A 17,348-nucleotide genomic window follows, 5' to 3' on the forward strand; every position below is an offset into this window, starting at 1 on the left:
TGTAAAACCAAATCATGGCCAGTTTGGATAGGAGGCTTGGGGCCTATAGTTCACGTCAGGGAGTAGTTAGGGGATGAGGGCTGCCTAATATAGCATCGGATTTCCTGTAGAACAGTTTCAGGAAGCCCTGTTCTTTTCTCAGCCCAGCCCGGGGCAGAACAGAGAGACCCACACAGAGCAGAAAGAAAACTGCTTGGTCCTGCGTACTCGCTGAGATACAGAACTGTCGGCCTGTGTTCTGGTCCCACACACCTGTGTTTCTGCCTCTGATGTGTTGCTGTTGAGTTGCTCAGTCGTGTCCGACTCTTTGCGACCCCATGGACTGTCGCCTGCCAGGCTCCTCTGTCCATGGGATTCTCTAGGCCAGAATACTGGAGTGGGTTGCCATGCCCTCCTCCAGGGGAACTTCACGACCTAGGGACTGAACCTAGGTCTCCTGCATTGCAGACAGAATCTTTATCGTTTGAGCCACCAGGGAAACCCTGAGGGGAAAACAGAGGTGTGGGCTAGTCTGGAAAACTTGAGGTGAGCTTTGCAGCAGAGTCTCCTGGAAGCAGGGAGCATGCCCCCGGACACCTCGGCACTGTTGACTCAGATTCTGTACTGTAGGCCCACAGATCCACAGTGGACACGCCCATATTTAATGGTTGTGGTTAACTGTCTGCAAGTTATCTGTTAGTAAAGCTCATAAAAGCCACTAATGACCATGAGCGAGGGAGACACACACAGAGAGAGGTCAGAAAGGTGGTTACATGGGGCTGCGTTAGTGTTCATCCTAGTCAGCCAGGGTGACCCTGGTTGACTTTACTCTAGCCTTGACTTTACTAGCCTCACACTTGAGCCTTTAGCTGCTACCCTCGGTCAGGCCATGATACTAAAACTTAATTCATCACTGTCAAGGTGACAGCTATGTTCAGCATTCAATTTGGCTCCAGGGAATCTCGTCTTTTCATTTTTGACCATATGACCTTTGCTGAGTTTTCATTTCTTTGAGGCATTTAAGACAACCTTTAGAATATGCTATAAAGCAGTTTTTTTTTTTTTAGGTAATTATTATTTTTTAAATCATTTATTTATTTTTGGCTGTGCTAGGTCTTTGAGGCTGTGTTGGTTTTTCTCTAGTTCTGGCAACAGGGGGCTACTCTCTAGTTGCGATGCCCTCTTTGTGGTGGCTTCTCTTGTTTCAGAATACAGACTCTAGGGCACAGGCTCAATAGTAATGGCACACGGGCTTAGCTGCTCTGCAGTATGTGGGATCATCCCGGACCAGGGATTGAACCCATGTCTCTTGCATTGGCAGGTGGATTCTTTGCCACTGAGCTATCGATAAAACAGTTATTATTTTAAGACAGTTATTATTTTATGCAGTGTGGTCCACAGATTTAGTCTGATATTTGACAGAAAATCTAGCACAGTTATTCTTTACTTCTTAAGAATTCCAGGGATAGGCAGTCACAGGGCTTTTTCAGCAATTCCAGGAGTTTCTACAAACCTTAGATCTTGTATTCTTTCACCTCAGTATGTTCAGTATCTCTGCTATGGTAGTCAAGCTTGTTGCCTCAGGGTTGCAATATGGCTGTTGCAGCTCCAGATATCACATCATCATCATATAGCTGCCCATGGACAGGATTAAAGGGGCCAAACATCTTATGAGACCCTCTGTTAATAAGACAGAAATGTGATTCCAGAAACCCTGATATATTCCACATTAAGTGTCATTGACCATCCATGGTCTTGTGGCCCCCTCTGGACAGTCACTGCAAATGGGATTGTTGGATTGCCTTAGCCTTATACTGCATCTTCTCTACTCCCTCTTTCCTAGTCCAGGGTTGGAACCCAGCCCCTCAGATAGAACTAGGTTTCTGTTAATAGGAAGACTGAGCACCGGTGCTGTGTAGACCACCATCACCACCTGGCAGAGCTCCTCCCGGGAGAAGCGGCTGTTCCCTGGCCTCAGGGACAGAGGACAAGGGATTCCACGATGGGGCTCCTGTCCTGCAGGCTCCGTGTGCACACACGCCTCCCACCCCTAAGCCCTGTTCTCATTTCAGCTCCCAGCTGAGGGCCCCACTGGGTCCCAAGCCCAGCGCCAGGTCCCAAGGTCTGTCTCCCCATCACTCAGCTCTGGGATTTTGTGTGTGCTCACCGGCCAGCCCCGCCTCCCCCGGTTCCAGCACCGCCTGGGGAAAGGGGCAGAGAACACATGTGATAAGATATTTTTAATGCACTTGACACCTCCTGGGAATGTAACATATATCGCAATATTAAACACTCAGAGGAGGGTTTCGGAGTTTTCCATTTTCAATACGAGGAACCGTTGGCATAAAGTGATGCAATTTTTGCCCAAGAACAGAGTCGGGACTGATGGTCAAGTCGGTGTGCTGCACAAAGTGTGTTCTGCTCATGGGTGGAGAATGGGGCTCCCCCCTCAGGGTGCACCCGGAGAGGAGTTGAGCCTCATGGGAGCTCAGAGGGAGCAACAGCTGGGAGCTGCCCCTGGGTCCCCTTGGGGGGAAGTGTGATGAGCGGGGAGGGCGCTCTTCCCCTTTGTGTGAGGCTGTTGGTTGGAAACCGCCCCATAAAGGCCCGGGGGCACATCCCCTTCTGTGCAGACTGCAGGCTCCATCCTTCAGCACCGAATCCAGGGCGCGTCGGGACAGGGCTGGGCCATGGCGCCTGGGCCCTCCACCCTCCTGAGCCTGGGTGAGTCTGGGGGTGCTGGGACGGATTCCAGGGGCAGAGGGGCTCTGCTCAGCCCTGACTCCAGCCCAGGAGACGCCGGAATCCTCGGGGGCAACGTGGTTCCCCCTCCATCCCCGGGGCTGCGCCCTCAGCTTTGGCCCAGACCCAAGTGACGGGGAAGGTTCGGTCCTGGACACGGACTGGGTGTGGGGTGAGAGCAGACTGAGCCGGGCTGGCCTGGAGGAGAGGGTCGGGTTGTCTGAGATTTCTTCAGAGCGAGGAGAGGGCTTGCACTCAGACGTAATGTTGTGGGGGGCGGTGTTGGGAAATGATGGAAAGACACCCGGCCACCCCACGGCTCCTCGAGGGCCTCGGGACTGCGGCCAGTGAGGAAACCGCGAGGCGGGCATCTTCTCACTAGAGCTTCTCTTCCAGCGCTCTGTCTGGCCCAGACGGCCCGCACCCAGCAGGGTGAGTCTCCCCCAAACCCCCGCCTCCCCAAGACGGACCTCGATGAGAGCGGAGCCGACCCGGGGCCTGGGGGCCCCGGCTTATACCCCGAGCTGCTAACAGCCCCAGGGTGGGACCCTGGCCCGGGTCTCCCTTGTCCCCCCTCTGCCCTCGATGGCCCCGCAGGGACGACCCGACCCTCCGGACCGTGCTGAGCCCGCCAGCTCGCCCCCTCCTCCCCCCGCCACCCCCGCGAGCCCAGACCGCCCCCGCCCCCACCCCGCAGCCCCGTGCAAACAGCGCTCGCTGAGGACCAGCCCGGCCGTCTCCTCCAGCCTCCCCCTCCAGCCTCCCCTGCACACCGCCCCCCCCCCGCCCCCCACCCCGCGCCCCTACCTGAGGCTACTCGCTCACTGGGTTTTCTTTCACTTTCTGAATCTCGCCGCCCAGCCCAGCCCTCCCCACCCTGTGTGGTGACTCCTCCGCCCTGCCCCTCAGCCCGGGGACCGTCCTCCACGTCTGCTCTTAGCTCAGGAACCCCCTCCCTCGACCCCCGGGGGTCAGCTCGGCCTCCCGCTGCCCGCCTCCCCGAGATTCCCACACTCACCCCGAGGGCACGCGTCACCGTTGGTACCCATGGATCCGCACAACTGTCTGTGAACGTCTGTCGTCCCTCTGGACTGTCAGCCCCAAGGGAGCAGGCGCCGGGGTGTTTCCCGTATTTGTGGAGCCAGAGACACATGGAGGCCTCAGTAAATGGATGGACGGATGGACGGGAACTAGATGTGGTGGAAAGAAAGAGGGAGGGGGTGAGGGGGTGAGGGAGGGGTAGCTCTCCCAGTCTGTGTTGCTGAGTCTCAAGGGCAGCTGCCTGTCCTGGGTGTGAAAATGTGAGGTGAGGGGAGCAGTCTGCAGAACGGGGAAGTGAAGGGTGTGTGTGTGTGTGGTGTGTATGTGTGTTTGTGTATATGCGGGTGCATGTGTGTGTGTATATGAGTGTGTGTGTATGTGGGCAGGTGTGTGTGTGTGGGCAGGTGTGTGTGTGTACAGGTGTATGTGAGTGTGTGTATGTGCACGTGTGTCTATATGTGAATGCACATGTGTATGTGTGTGCAGGAGTGTGTGGGTATGTGTGTGTGTGCATGTGTATATGTGTGTGTGTGTGCATGTATGTGCATGAGTGTGTGTGTGTTTGTGGAGGAGTTGGAGCACAGGTCTGGTCCCACGTTCCCTGGCGGGTGAGGGTCGCTGTGTCCAGGGTGAGTCTGCAGGGACCATCCCTGGGTTTTCTCAGTATTCTCTTCCTCCATCCCAGTGTATTTCCGTGTCCTTGTCACTGAGGCTTCTGGAAACCCCACATGTCTCAACTAGGCAGGGGCGTGGTGGGGGTCGTGGTGGGGGGTCGGGGGGTCGAGGAGGACTTGCAGCCCTGAAGCAGGAAGTTGGCTTCAGAGTTAGCGAAGTCCCCACAGAGGCAGGGGCCGGCAGAGTGCGCTCCTCACTCACTCTCATTGTTGTCTTTATCTGGAGATCAGCTGTGGTTTCAGGACGTGCACACAGGTGTCAAGTTGATGCTGTAGGTGTGGTGGAATTTGTGGTATTTAATTTTGTGTCTCCTCGGCTGGCCCATGGTCATTTACATGGTCAAACATTCTGGGTGTGTCTGTAAGGATGTTTTGGGATGGTATTAACGTTTAAATCATTGCGTTTTGAGCAAAGCAGATTGTGCTCCACAATGTCGGTGGGCCTCATCCATTCGCTGATGGCCTGAACTGAACAAAAGGCTGACCTCCCCTGAGCGAGGGGGCTGTGCCAGCAGACGGCCTCTGAACCTGAACTGCAGCACCAGCTCTCCTGGCCTCCAGTCGGCGCCCACCCATCAGATTCTGGGCTTGTCTGGGTGCTGCAAAGTGGACACAGGGACCCTCAGCTCCTGGGGTCTGTGGGGCCAGATCTGTGCTTCAGGTCCTCCACACACACACCCTTGCACACCCCCCACACCTGCACACACCCACACCCATACACACCCACACACATGCACACACATACCTGCACACACCCGCACACATACACCCACACACACACCTGCACACATGCATACACACATACCTGAACACACACACACACACACCACCCCTCACATACACACACACACCCACAGCCCCCACACACTCATACCCACACCCCAACCCCCCCACATACATACACACACTCATACACATACACCCACCCACATCCCCCCATGCACATGCACACATACACCCTCCCCCCACACACGCACACACATATATACCTGCACACACACACATACCCATACACATCCCCACACACATACACACCTCCCCCCCACACACATATATACCTGCACACACACACATACATACCCATACACAACCCCCCACATACACATCCCCCCACACACACACACATACCATACACACCCCCACACACGTACACACCCACACACATATATACCTGCACACACACACACATACATACCCATACACACACCCACACCATACACACCCCCCCCACACACACATATATACTGCTCACAGACACACACACACCCATACACACCCCCACACACATACACACCCCCCACACACACCCACACACATATATACCTGAACACACACACACACACCCATACACACCCCCACACACACCCACACACATATATACCTGCACACGCACACATACACCCCACACACACCTGCATGCGCACACACATATATACACCCCCCCACACACACCTGCACATACACCTACCCCCCAACACAATCTTTCCAAGCACAGGCAGCGACCCGTCCCTTCAGACCCAGCGCAGGTCACTCCCACCCACTCAGAGCCCTGCTTTCCTCGTCCCAGGAATGAGCCGGGCATCCCGCCCTGTGTCCCCCTGCCCCTCTCTCTGGAGTGGCCGTGGGCAGGGAGGGAGCCGCCCCCAGCTGCTCTGTCACCTCCCATGTCATCCTGAGCAAGATGTGACCGAGTCTCAGGGTCCTTACGTCAGTGGGGAGACTAACCGCAGTGACGGGAAGTCACCTGCCCCTGGGACGGGCGGGGGGTGGGGCTGTCCACTGTGGGGGTGTCGGGAGTGTTCCCAAACTGGATGCTGGTGAGGGCTGTACACCTTTGCAAGCTTCCAACAAGAAAAAGAAGCGAGAGAGTGAATTGCATTGTGTGGTGATCTCCACTGAGAGAATTGTGTCATGTGGTGATTCTCCACTAAGATGAGAGAATTGTGCTGTGTGGTGATTCACCACTAAGATGAGAGGATTGTGCTGTGTGGTGATTCTCGACTAAGATGAGAGAATTGGGTCGTGTGCTAATTTTCCACTAAGATGAGAGAATTGTGCTGTGTGGTGATTCACCACTAAGATGAGCGGGTTGTGCTGTGTGGTGATTCTCGACTAAGATGAGAGAATTGGGTGGTGTGGTGATTCTCGACTAAGATGAGAGAATTGTGTCATGTGGTAATTCTCCACTAAGATGAGAGAATTGTGCTGTGTGGTGATTCTCCACTAAGATGAGAGAATTGTGTCATGTGGTAATTCTCCACTAAGATGAGAGGATTGTGCTGTGTGGTGATTCTCCACTAAGATGAGAGAATTGTGTCATGTGGTGATTCTCCACTAAGATGAGAGAATTGTGCTGTGTGGTGATTCACCACTAAGATGAGAGGATTGTGCTGTGTGGTGATTCTCCACTAAGATGAGAGAATTGTGTTGTGTGGTGATTCTCCACTAAGACGAGTGGGTTGTGTGGTGTGGTGGTCTCCACTAAGATGAGAGAACTGCGTTGTGTGCTGGTCTCCTCAGGACAGACCCTGTGGCCCTGCTCTCCCCTCCTAGGGACCCTGCCCAGACCCTCCATCTCAGCTGAGCCGGGCTCCGTGGTGCCCTGGGGGCGGCCGGTGAGCATCGTGTGCCGGGGCCCTGCCGGGGTTATGAGCTTCCGCCTGGAGAAGGGTAATAGAAAGGACTATAAGGATGTGCGTGTCACGTCCCGAGGTGAACAGGAAACCGAGGCCAGATTCCACATCACCGCTCTGCGTGAAGATGCCGTCGGGCGTTATCACTGCCTCTATCAAAAAGAGTCCACCTGGTCAGCGCTCAGCGAGGCCCTGAGCCTGGAGGGGACTGAGGAGGCCGTCTCTGCCCTGCCTGCAGGTGTGCCTGGGCCCCGCTGTGCCCTCTGCCCACTGGCCCGCACCCCCGCCCCCCGAGCCCTCTGCTTCTGTCCCCTCTGCCCACGCCTCCCCTGCCTCCACGCCTGGCTCAGCTCCCTGAGCCTGGTCTCACCAGGCAAGTCACAAGGTCCAGGGGACCCCTGACCAGGGCTGGATGGTGCCTCAGGGGACTCTTGGGGTGAGGCCATGCCTGTCCTGTGTGTGGTCAGCCTCCAGGGTGTCCTGGAGTCGGGTCCGTCCAGCACACTCTGACCCCCCACCCCCAGAGAAGATCACCATGAAGAGTCTGGGCCGTGATGCGGGGCACAGCTCCCGGAGGTGCAGACGGTGTGACCACAGCACGATGGAGCAGGGGGCTCCGCCTTGTCTGGCCCCAGGCCCCTTTTCTCAGGAATCTCGGGGTGTTGTCCGGGGTTGAGTGAAGGCCGTGCGTGGCCCATGGTTGGATGCTCAGGATGGAGAGGCGCCAGGCTGAGTGGGACAGACCCTGGGCAGCCCCCACACAGCAACAGTCCTTCTCCTGTCCCCCCACCATCACAGGACCCCTGGAGGCATAAGCTCCCCCACCACTCTGTGCTGCTCCTCGGCTGCTGAGTAGCTGACCCCTGCCTGGAGGGGTGTCTTGGGGAGGGCTGTGTGCTGGGATCAGGGCGCAGCCCTCTCCTGGACTTGGCTCAGAGACTGTGAGAGCGCAGCACGGGGCTGGCAGGCGCAGGGCACCAGGGTGTCTCAGACACTCATAAGGACCCCGGGAACAGCACCCACCTGGCTAGATGACCCTGCACCGGGCGCCTGACGGCAGTAATGCCAGGACAGCCCATCGTGGGCGGCACTTCCCGGACCTTCTCAGAGCCTCCGCCCCTTTTCCTATGCAGAAAGGAGCTTACAGGTTCTTGTCCAAAGGCACAGGGATTGGAAGGGAGGAACCAGCTCAGGGCAGCCCGACTGGACCCCAGACTCGGGGGTTTGGCTGCAGCTCCGCAGTGCCCCCTTGCGGTCAGGGTGTAAAGGAGGGCCCGGCTCCCGCTGAGAGAGGGACAGCGGGGCTAGGAGCCAAAGGGAAGGGACCACTGATGGTTATGCCTGAGCAGCCTAGAAGGCAGACCTGCCCTCTCGGAAGGCCCTAAACCCGCCGGGGGTAGCAGTCCAGCTCAGCCCCCTTTCATCTCGCTCCCCAACTCCCATTTCATGTTGTGGAGACTCATGTCCAGAGAAGAACCCATCACCGAGACTGCCTGGATCCAGTCCCGCCCTCCCCAGCTCTGTGCCCCGGATTAAATCGAATCACCCAATCCTTCCACGTTCCTCGTTGCTCGTGTGCAAAACCAGGAATAAATGCACCGACCCCGCAGCACTGCCTGAGCCTGGAGAAGCGTTAATCTTATTCATACGAGGAAATATTTTCTTCCCTCCTCGTGGAGTGTGCTCTTTGGGGAAAGAGGGAGAGAATGGGCTTTGGTGTTGGTATTATTCCAGCTCTGCCAATATACTGTGGACCCAAGGCTTCAGCGCTCAGACCCGGCTTTGTAAAGCAGGGGAGAGCAAGTCCCAAGCCACAGGACTGGTGTGCGTGTGAGAGCTTTCTTTATATCTGAGTGTGAACACCATAAACACCCAGCATGTGTGTGTGTGGGTGGTATGCAGCAGGTGCTCCATAAGGGCATACTGCTGATAATCTGATTCCACCCTCCCAGCTCCCACAGGCCTGTCGACAGAGCAGGTTTATATTCTCATCGGGGTCTCTGTGGCCTTTCTCCTTTGTCTCTCCCTCCTGGTCCTTCTCCTCCTCCATCGTCAGCTCCGGAGAAAACGAGGTAGGTCTCAGGGACAGGGGAGGGTGACTGGGCAGGCCGTGTGGGGGTGCTGGAAAGAAGCCTTCTCTTCTTAATTCACACCTGACTCTCCTCAGGGCCTCCCAGAAGCAAAGACGAGAAGCAGAGACGCCAGGGGAGGTGAGGGCCCTGGGGATGACCTCTCAGACTGCCCGTCCTCTGCCCCCAGGCAGCCCTCAGGGCTCACATGTTCTTTCTCCTCAGGCTCAGCCCAGCTGTGGATGTCCTAGATGGGACCCCAGGTAAAGACAAGGATGGGGGACAGGTCTGGGAGGGGAAGCAGGGGTTCAGTGCCATGCAGGAAGCAGTGGTGGGGGTGGGGGTGGGGGATGAAGCATTCCAGGATGTTCCAGGTGGGGTGGAGATGAAATATGAAGCTGTGAGGTCAGGCATATTTGTCTCCTAAGCTCCACCTCAGAGAACTGAGCCCTGGTCCTCCTCCCATTCAGGTGTGGCCAGCGTTGACAGATTTCCTGATGTGGATGGAGAGGTGGGCGCCTTCGTAAGTGTTTGCATTCATCAGCTAATGCTATGAACCAAAGCCCCTACAATTTAGCAGCTTAATAGAATCATCTCAGTTTCTTGGGCCAGGAACTTGGAATCGGATCGGCTGGGTAGTTCTGGCTCACGGTCTGTTCTGAGGTTACCGTCAAGATGCTGAGCAGGGCTACACTCATCAGAGGCTCGACCAGGGCTGGAAGATCTACTTCCACGATGCTCAGTCCCCTGGCAGCAGGCAGGATCTCACATCCTCACCACACGGGCTTTTCATGGTGGTCAGACTCCCCCAGAGGGAGGGACCCTAAGAGAGAGGGACAGAAGCCACAATGTCTTTCTGTGTCCTCACTGTGGAGGTGACATGCCCTCACTCTGCCACCCAAACTCACCCTGCATCTTTATCCTCAGACCCCTGCTGCAGGAGGCTCCCAGGAGGTGACCTACGCCCAGCTGAACCACAAGCTCCTCACCCAGAGAGTGGCCAGAGCTGTGTCCCCGCCGTCCACAGAGCCCCTGGCCAAGTCCAGCATGTATGCAACCATTGCCAGACGTTGACCGCATGCCCACCTGGCCTCTGCACTAAAGATGCAGGAAGCCACACTTGCAAAAGCCCAAAGTGGACGTTGGGTTTCCCTGTGGAATCATTCCTTTCTGGAAAGACATCTAGTCGATCCTCCTGCAGGCAAGAGCTCAAGTCCTGAGATCCCACATTACCTTCTAGGAGATTCATTAACCATGTGATCCCTCCCACAACCAACTAGCTCCTCAGAGAGGTGTAGCACTTGTTTCAAGAGACCCAGCTATGGTGTTTATTGCCTGTTTCCAGAGACCCAGCTCTAGTTCTTGGCTGTTTCTAGAGACCCAGATTTGGCACTTGGCTGTTTCAAGAGAGCCAGCTATGGTGCTTGGCTGTTTCCAGAGACCCAGCTATGTTCCTACAGTTGCCCAGTGAATTCCTGATGTGTCCTGTGAATTTTCCACTGCCCCTGGAGAACCATTTTGTCTTCTGAGCTGACTCTGCAAACCTTCCTAGAGTGCGGGTGGTGATCTTGAATCTGGGCTGCACTCATGTAGCTGATAGCTGATACCCAGTTTTCTGGATCACACTTCACCTTGTTCATCAGTCAATGTTCTCACAGGTTCAAAAGCGTCAGCCCCACATGTGGCGCTGGGTACACAGGTTCTAGGTCCCAGTCTCTGCTCCACCGTCCCCCAAAACTCAGTGAGGGAAACAAGACGAAAACAAGACAATCAGTGTTTTCTGACCCAAGAGTGTGTCTGAGGGGACTTGTGTCTGGGTGAAGGCGCAGAGCTGCCCCACCTGCATACAGCTCCCATCCCCTGCATGCACAGGTCCATGGAGGCACGCACACACAGATACACACATGCACACACTGTACACACACATACACTCATGCAGACACCCACATGCGTGGGCACGGTGGACTGGCTGAGGGAGTTGGTGAGGCCATGACCGCACAGGGAGGGCCCCTCAGGCTTTAGGTCCACCTGGAGGAACCGGCAGGCCCCCGTCTCCCACCCCACCCCAGTTCATTCCCACTGGACGCCATGCATTCCCCAAACACGAGAGGGCCCAGCAGCTGTAGGACACTGTCCTTGACCTGACCTTCACCCCTCACCGGGCTAATGCCTGTCAGATTTGGGATTGGAGGCCATTCATCCCTACAAGCATACAACTGCTGTAACAAATTACCACTCACACAGCAGCACCAAACAACGCAGCTTATTTCCCTACAGTTCAGGAAGGCAGAAGTCTGAGATCAGTTACACGAGGCTGAAATCCGGGGTGGGCAGGGCTGTGTTCCTTCTGGAGGCTCCACGGGAGGCTCCATTCCTTTACCTTTTGCAGCGTCTGGGGGCCATTTGCACTCCTTGGCTCATGGCCCCTTCCTCCATCTTCGGATCCTCTCTCTGACTAGGACTCCTGCTTCTGCGGTCACATCTCATCTCCTCACTCTCTGACCCGCCTGCTTCTCTTATAAGGGCTCTGGTGATTACACTGGGTCCACCTAGAATATCCAAGGTCATCTCCCCCTCTCAAGAGCCTTAACTCAGTCACACCTGCAAAGACCCCTTTTGCACCTAAGGTAACACAGCAGCTGGTTCCTGTCTTCCTGAGTGGGTGTCCGTCCGCATCACCACCTCCATTCGTGGGCTCCTCTGGGCTTGAATGCCTCACTCTAAATTCTACGCATCTCCTTGCAGGGATGTGTCCTTCTGTTTCCACTAGCTTGTGAAATAATGAATTCTTGAGAGTCTATTTCCTGTGTTCTAGAACCTCTGTGTAAGAGGAGGTCGGGTAGGAAGCAGTGGAGACTAGAAACACCCCCACGGTGTGACCCCAGGTGCCCATAGGGACAGGTGGCCCCTGTGTGACAGGACTGTGGCTGCCCACAGCACCGTGTCCTCCCTTCCTGGGCGCCCAGCGAGATGGTCTCCCAGCCTCCTTGCAGTTATGTGTCCTGCAAGGGATGGGATGACGTTCACAGTGAGCAGGATGCACGGAGCTGCTTCCAGGCCTGGCCCCAAACCCTCCCTCACAAGATCCTCACTGTTGGTCATTCTGCTGGTGGATATGGATGCCCTGGGAAACCTTGGCAGCACACTGAGAGTGGTGCCTGGCTGCCAGGATGACAGTGGAGTAGAGCTCCCTGTACCTCTTGTATTAGTCCTGCTTCAGGTTTCTGTAAAGTTGATGCTTTAACATGTGTGATACAGGCATATTCTGGTGTGAACATTAATAAAGGGAAACCTTTAAAACGGAGTTGGGAAGCCTAAAGGGGCGCTCTCTTGCCTCTCCCCTCTGTTGCAGCTTACTTTACATTTCTGGGCAGGAAGGCAGTTACCTTACTAGACAGCAGCGGGAGGATGATTTTCTCCTTGCCCACCAACAGCCCAGCCAATGAGAAGCAGCCACAGCTCAGCCAATGAGAAACAGCCACAGCTCAGCCAATGAGAAACCATTACTGCCTTGAACGCTTGCTTTTCTTCAAGGGGCTTTGATTCAAAGCAGCCTCTTTCAGCTTCCTCTTATTTCTGTGTTAAGTAATATTCCTCTCATTTGTTCTCTGAATTTGACTGTGGTTTGCCATAGTTAGAATGTCCTGAATTGCAATTTCTCTGCCATTCCTAAATAAACTCATAGTAATGGTTAAAAAAAACAACCGAAAACTGCACATTGAATTTTAAGGTTGACACAGGACATCTCTTTTCCTGGATGAGCTGATAATATGCCTGAGTCAACTGTACAGGTCTCCTGTTTCTCTCATTGTGCCCCTCCCCCAATATTTGAGCAAGAATCCTCTTCCTCTGGCGCACATATCAAACACAAACCAGTGAATCCAGGGTCCACACCCCTAACCACCTCCTTTATGGGGGTCCACAATCTGGGCCACTATCCACTTGCCCTTGTCACCCCAGGTCCAGGTATAGGCTAACTACGGACACCCCCTCCACCCCAGAACCAGCCAGGAGAGCGATTCCACTGGGCGGTGTGCGTGGTCACCGCCCTGCTTAATGGGGTCAGACTGTGGTGCCCACTTGGATTAAAACAGAAACTTTACCCCAAAATCCCGCTAGGGGGCGGCAGCGTCCAGTTATCAATATTTTCGTTTTTAGTTCTTAATAGAAACATAAGAAATGGCACCCCACTCCAGTACTCTTGCCTGGAAAATCCTATGGACGGAGGAGCCTGGTGGGCTGCAGTCTACGGGGTCGCACAGAGTCGGACACGACTGAGCGACTTCACTTTCACTTTCCACTTTCATGCATTGGAGGAGGAAATGGCAACTCACTCCAGTGTTCTTGCCTGGAGAATCCCAGGGATGGGGGAGCCTGGTGGGCTGCTGTCTACGGGGTCGCACAGAGTCGGACACGACTGAAGCGACTTAGCAGCAGCAGCAGCAGAAGCACAAGAAACCTGCATGCCTCTTACAGGCCTGGTATTTTTAAATGTCCTTATACATTTTAAGCATATTTTAATAATTCATCCTAGATTTAGCCAGCTCCTGCTGATGCTGCTAAGTCGCTTCAGTCGTGTCTGACTCTGTGACCCTATGGACAGCAGCCCACCAGGCTCCCCTGTTCACGGGATTCTCCAGGCAAGAATACTGGAGTGGGTTGCCATTTCCTTCTCCTCAGCCAGCTCCTACAATGGCTATTTTAGTTCTGCACAAACATTGGCACATTTAACCCTGGTAAGAATCTTCCACAGAATGTCCTACTCTCTCCTCCCCTTTTTTGCAAGAACCAGGGACTGAAACATTAGATAACTTGCCCAAGGTCAGCCAGGTCTGAGTGAAGGGGCCACAGACCTACGTGAACACCTGACACCCTGCCCTGACCTCAGGGCAGGCTGTATCTGGACAGCCAGGAGGTTTCTGTCCTGGCTCAGAGGAGGGTGCCCAGCCCCCAGCTCATTATTAGTACTGATCTTTCATTTCTTATTCACACTCGTGGTTAGTTCCTGCAGAGACCTGTGTCCTAACTCGGTGGTCTTCATCTTTGTTTCCTCCGGTTCCATTCTTGTGCTGTTTCCCTGTTTCACTCTCTCTCTGCCTCTCTCTGTGTTCCTCTCTGTCTCTGTCTGTTATTTTCCCACCATTACCGTATTATTCAGGACTCTCCAGGACGGACAGGTCATCACACAGTTGTATGGGGATTTCTGAGAGGAGGCCATCATGGGAACAGACTCTCAGGGTTCAGGAGGTGGAGAGTCCGCCCCAGGACCTGCTGCAGACCCAGAAAAGCGGGTGACATAATCAGTGTAGGTGTGTGATAGCGTCAGTGTGCGTGTGTGACACCATCAGTGTGGGTGTGTGACAGCGTCAGTGTGGGTGTAAAGGCCTAGACCGGGAGGGCGGAGGTGTCAGGCCCAGCCTGGGGTTGGGGAGGCGGGAACCAGGGGCTCTGAGTCTGAGGGCTGGAGATGCCCACATTGTGAGGGTGGACCCCTTCTCTCAGCCACTAAACTCAGCTCATCTCTTCCAGAGTCTCCTTCGCAGTCACGCCCAGAAATACTGTTTTACCAGCTCTCGAGGCTCCTTAGCCCAGGCAGGTTGACACATATGTTAATGATCACAGTTAGAATGGTGCACTTCCCCTAAAACATGGCATGACCCTGACCTCAGGCAGACTCGCCGACAGGTGGGTGCTTAGCAGAGAGAAGTGTGGAGGGCTGGCGTTCCTGGAGACGTTCCTGAATATTCTATGCCCCCGCCCGGTTCATGGATGGTTGACATGGTGCTGTCTGCCCCACTGAAAAGGATTTTTATGAGTCCAGCCCACAGTGGGGAGCAGACAGGGTTTAGGAGAAATAAAGACAAAGGTAAAAGAAAAACCTTTCCCACCTGGGAAGCAGGTGGGAGGAGAAGACTGGCCCGGAGAGAGGACAGGAAACACGAAGTCAGGGATAGTCTCTTCTTCCTGATCCTGTGGCCTCCCGAGCCGGGGATGGACTCAGGGCCCTGCGGTGCAAGGACACTCCCGCGGGGAGGGCGGCCCCTACCGCTCTGAGGCCCTCGGGCGCCACCTGGAGGACGAGCCGGGCAGTGCTGCGTGGTCAGGCAGCGAGGCTCCACCTCGCGCTCCGACCCTGCCCGCTCCGGTGTGTTCACTGGGGTGAGTGACGGGGGTCACAGTGGGCCCCCTCGTGGTGGGAGGAGAGACGTCACCTGGGTGCGAGAGGGCAGGGACAGATGCTCAGACACTGAGCTCCCGGGGACGAAGAGTTCACCTCGATGACCTGAAGCGTCCCCAGGCCCCCAGGGAACCGAGCGAGGATGGATCCCCCTTGACCGGCGCCCGCAGACGTCAGCCTCCAGCAGCCTGTGAGCGAGGCCCGCATGGCTGGTCAGCTCGGACGCAGTGCCAGCGGGGGCCCGGAGTCTTCCCTGTGGTGCCAATGACTGCTCCCTCTCCCCTGGGTACCATCCTGGTGGAGCGTTGACAGGGAAACACCGAGGTGGAATAAATGCCACGGGGTGTGTTTATACTGCTTGTCAGGAGCTAAGTATAAAACTCTGGCAGGGTGTGTGTGTGTGTGTGTGTGTGTGTGTGTGTGTGCTGCCATTAAGCGGGGGCCGCTCCGGGGACCAGATCAGTGCCAGACAAGTAAAGACGTTTCAGGGACTTCCCTGCTGGTCTGGCGGGTAGGACTCAGCACTCTCGATGCAGGGGGCCCGCGTTCCACCCCTGGTCAGGGAGCTAGACCCCGCATGGTGCGATTAGGAGTTCACGTGGGACAGTCAAAGGTCCTGCAAGCTGCAAGAAGACCGAAAATCCCGTGTCCCAAAGAAGACTGAAGATCCCTCGTGTTGCAGGTAAGACCTGGCGCAACCAGATAAATAAATATCAAAAAAGCCATTTCTCTGATTCTTGTTGATGTTTGGCAGAAACCAATGCAGTACTGTAAAGCAATTACCCTTCAACTGAAAATAAATAAATTTAACTTAAAAATTTTAATTTTCTTTTAATTAATTAAAATAAATTAATTAATTTCTTTTAATCAATTAAAAATAATTCCATTTCATTTCTTCTACTGAACTGCAGTGCTAATAATCTACATACACATGCACACATGTGTACACACCCATGCACACAAATACATGCACACACATGGGCTTGCACACATATGCACACTCACCCAAAATTAATACATGCCAATGATGATACATTCATTTATTTGCAGTACTATCTAACATCTCCACATTTTAATTTCCTAAGGAATGCCATCCCCACTAAGGCCTCTAACGGCACTTTGGTTTTACATAGCAGAGTCCCATCAGTGGGAAACCATTGATTCCAGAAAGATCAGATCAGATCAGTCACTCAGTCGTGTCCTGCTTTGCGACCCCATGAATAGAAAGGTGGTATGTTGATTCATAATATGATAAAAAGTTAAAATAGTCAAAATGAATGATTCTCTGAATTATAAAAAAGTCAAGAATCATAGAAAATTGTATAAAAATTCCTTTTCCGGAGGGGTTTGTGTTTTGTTCTAATGGTTCCGAGCGCTCACTGACAGAATCTCTTATCAAAACCTGGAGCCTCATGATAAAGAACTAGTGATTAGGGGAGGGGGTAAAATGGGAGACTTGGATTAGCAGACACACACTGCTCTATAAAATAGATATCCGGGGCTTCCCTGGCGGTCCAGGGGTTAAGAATCCGCCTGCCAGTGCAGGGGACACGGGTTCCATCCCTGGTCTGGGAAGATTCCACGTGCGGCGAGGCAACTAAGCCCGCGCACCACTAGAGGGCCCCCTGCTTACCACGACTAGAGAAAGCCCGCACCGCAGTGAAGACCCAGTGCAGCCACGGATCAATACACAAGATTATAAAAAAAGAGAGAGACAGCAAGGACCTACTGTAGAGACAGGGAACTATATTCAATATCTGGTGATAATGTATAACGGAGGAGAACCTGAAAAAGATACATGCCCGAGTCACTTTTCAGGTGTTCACTTCACTTTGTAATACCTGAAACTAATGTGACATTGCAAGTCAACTATACTTCAATTAAAAAATAATTTTAGAGTTAGTGATTAATGGCGAGTTTAGAATCAAATTATTCAAAATCTGAATGACTTAATGAAGAGACACCCAGTTTGAATAATAGATGGGATATCATAAGGGCTTCCCTGGTGGCTCAGATAGTAAACAGTCAGCCT

At 54.2% G+C, this 17,348-nt stretch overlaps 1 protein-coding gene across 2 annotated transcripts; it reads left to right on the forward strand.

Annotated features, from left to right (window-relative positions):
* Window positions 1-2,524: 2,524 nt before the first annotated feature.
* Window positions 2,525-12,457, forward strand: LAIR1 (leukocyte associated immunoglobulin like receptor 1). 2 transcript variants are annotated; one of them, XM_027514683.1, is made up of 8 exons: window positions 2,525-2,703; window positions 3,118-3,153; window positions 6,990-7,307; window positions 9,022-9,141; window positions 9,237-9,279; window positions 9,364-9,401; window positions 9,609-9,649; window positions 10,066-12,457. In XM_027514683.1, exons 1-8 carry the CDS (start codon window positions 2,670-2,672, stop codon window positions 10,210-10,212), a joined length of 777 nt encoding a protein of 258 aa, XP_027370484.1. In that variant the 5' UTR covers window positions 2,525-2,669; the 3' UTR covers window positions 10,213-12,457. The 2 variants fall into 2 exon arrangements, with proteins under 2 accessions (XP_027370484.1, XP_027370483.1); XM_027514682.1 differs by having other exon boundaries at window positions 2,530-2,703; window positions 9,609-9,661.
* Window positions 12,458-17,348: the final 4,891 nt, after the last annotated feature.

This window comes from Bos indicus x Bos taurus, chromosome 18 (assembly GCF_003369695.1).
Source record: "Bos indicus x Bos taurus breed Angus x Brahman F1 hybrid chromosome 18, Bos_hybrid_MaternalHap_v2.0, whole genome shotgun sequence".
NCBI lineage: Eukaryota > Metazoa > Chordata > Mammalia > Artiodactyla > Bovidae > Bos > Bos indicus x Bos taurus.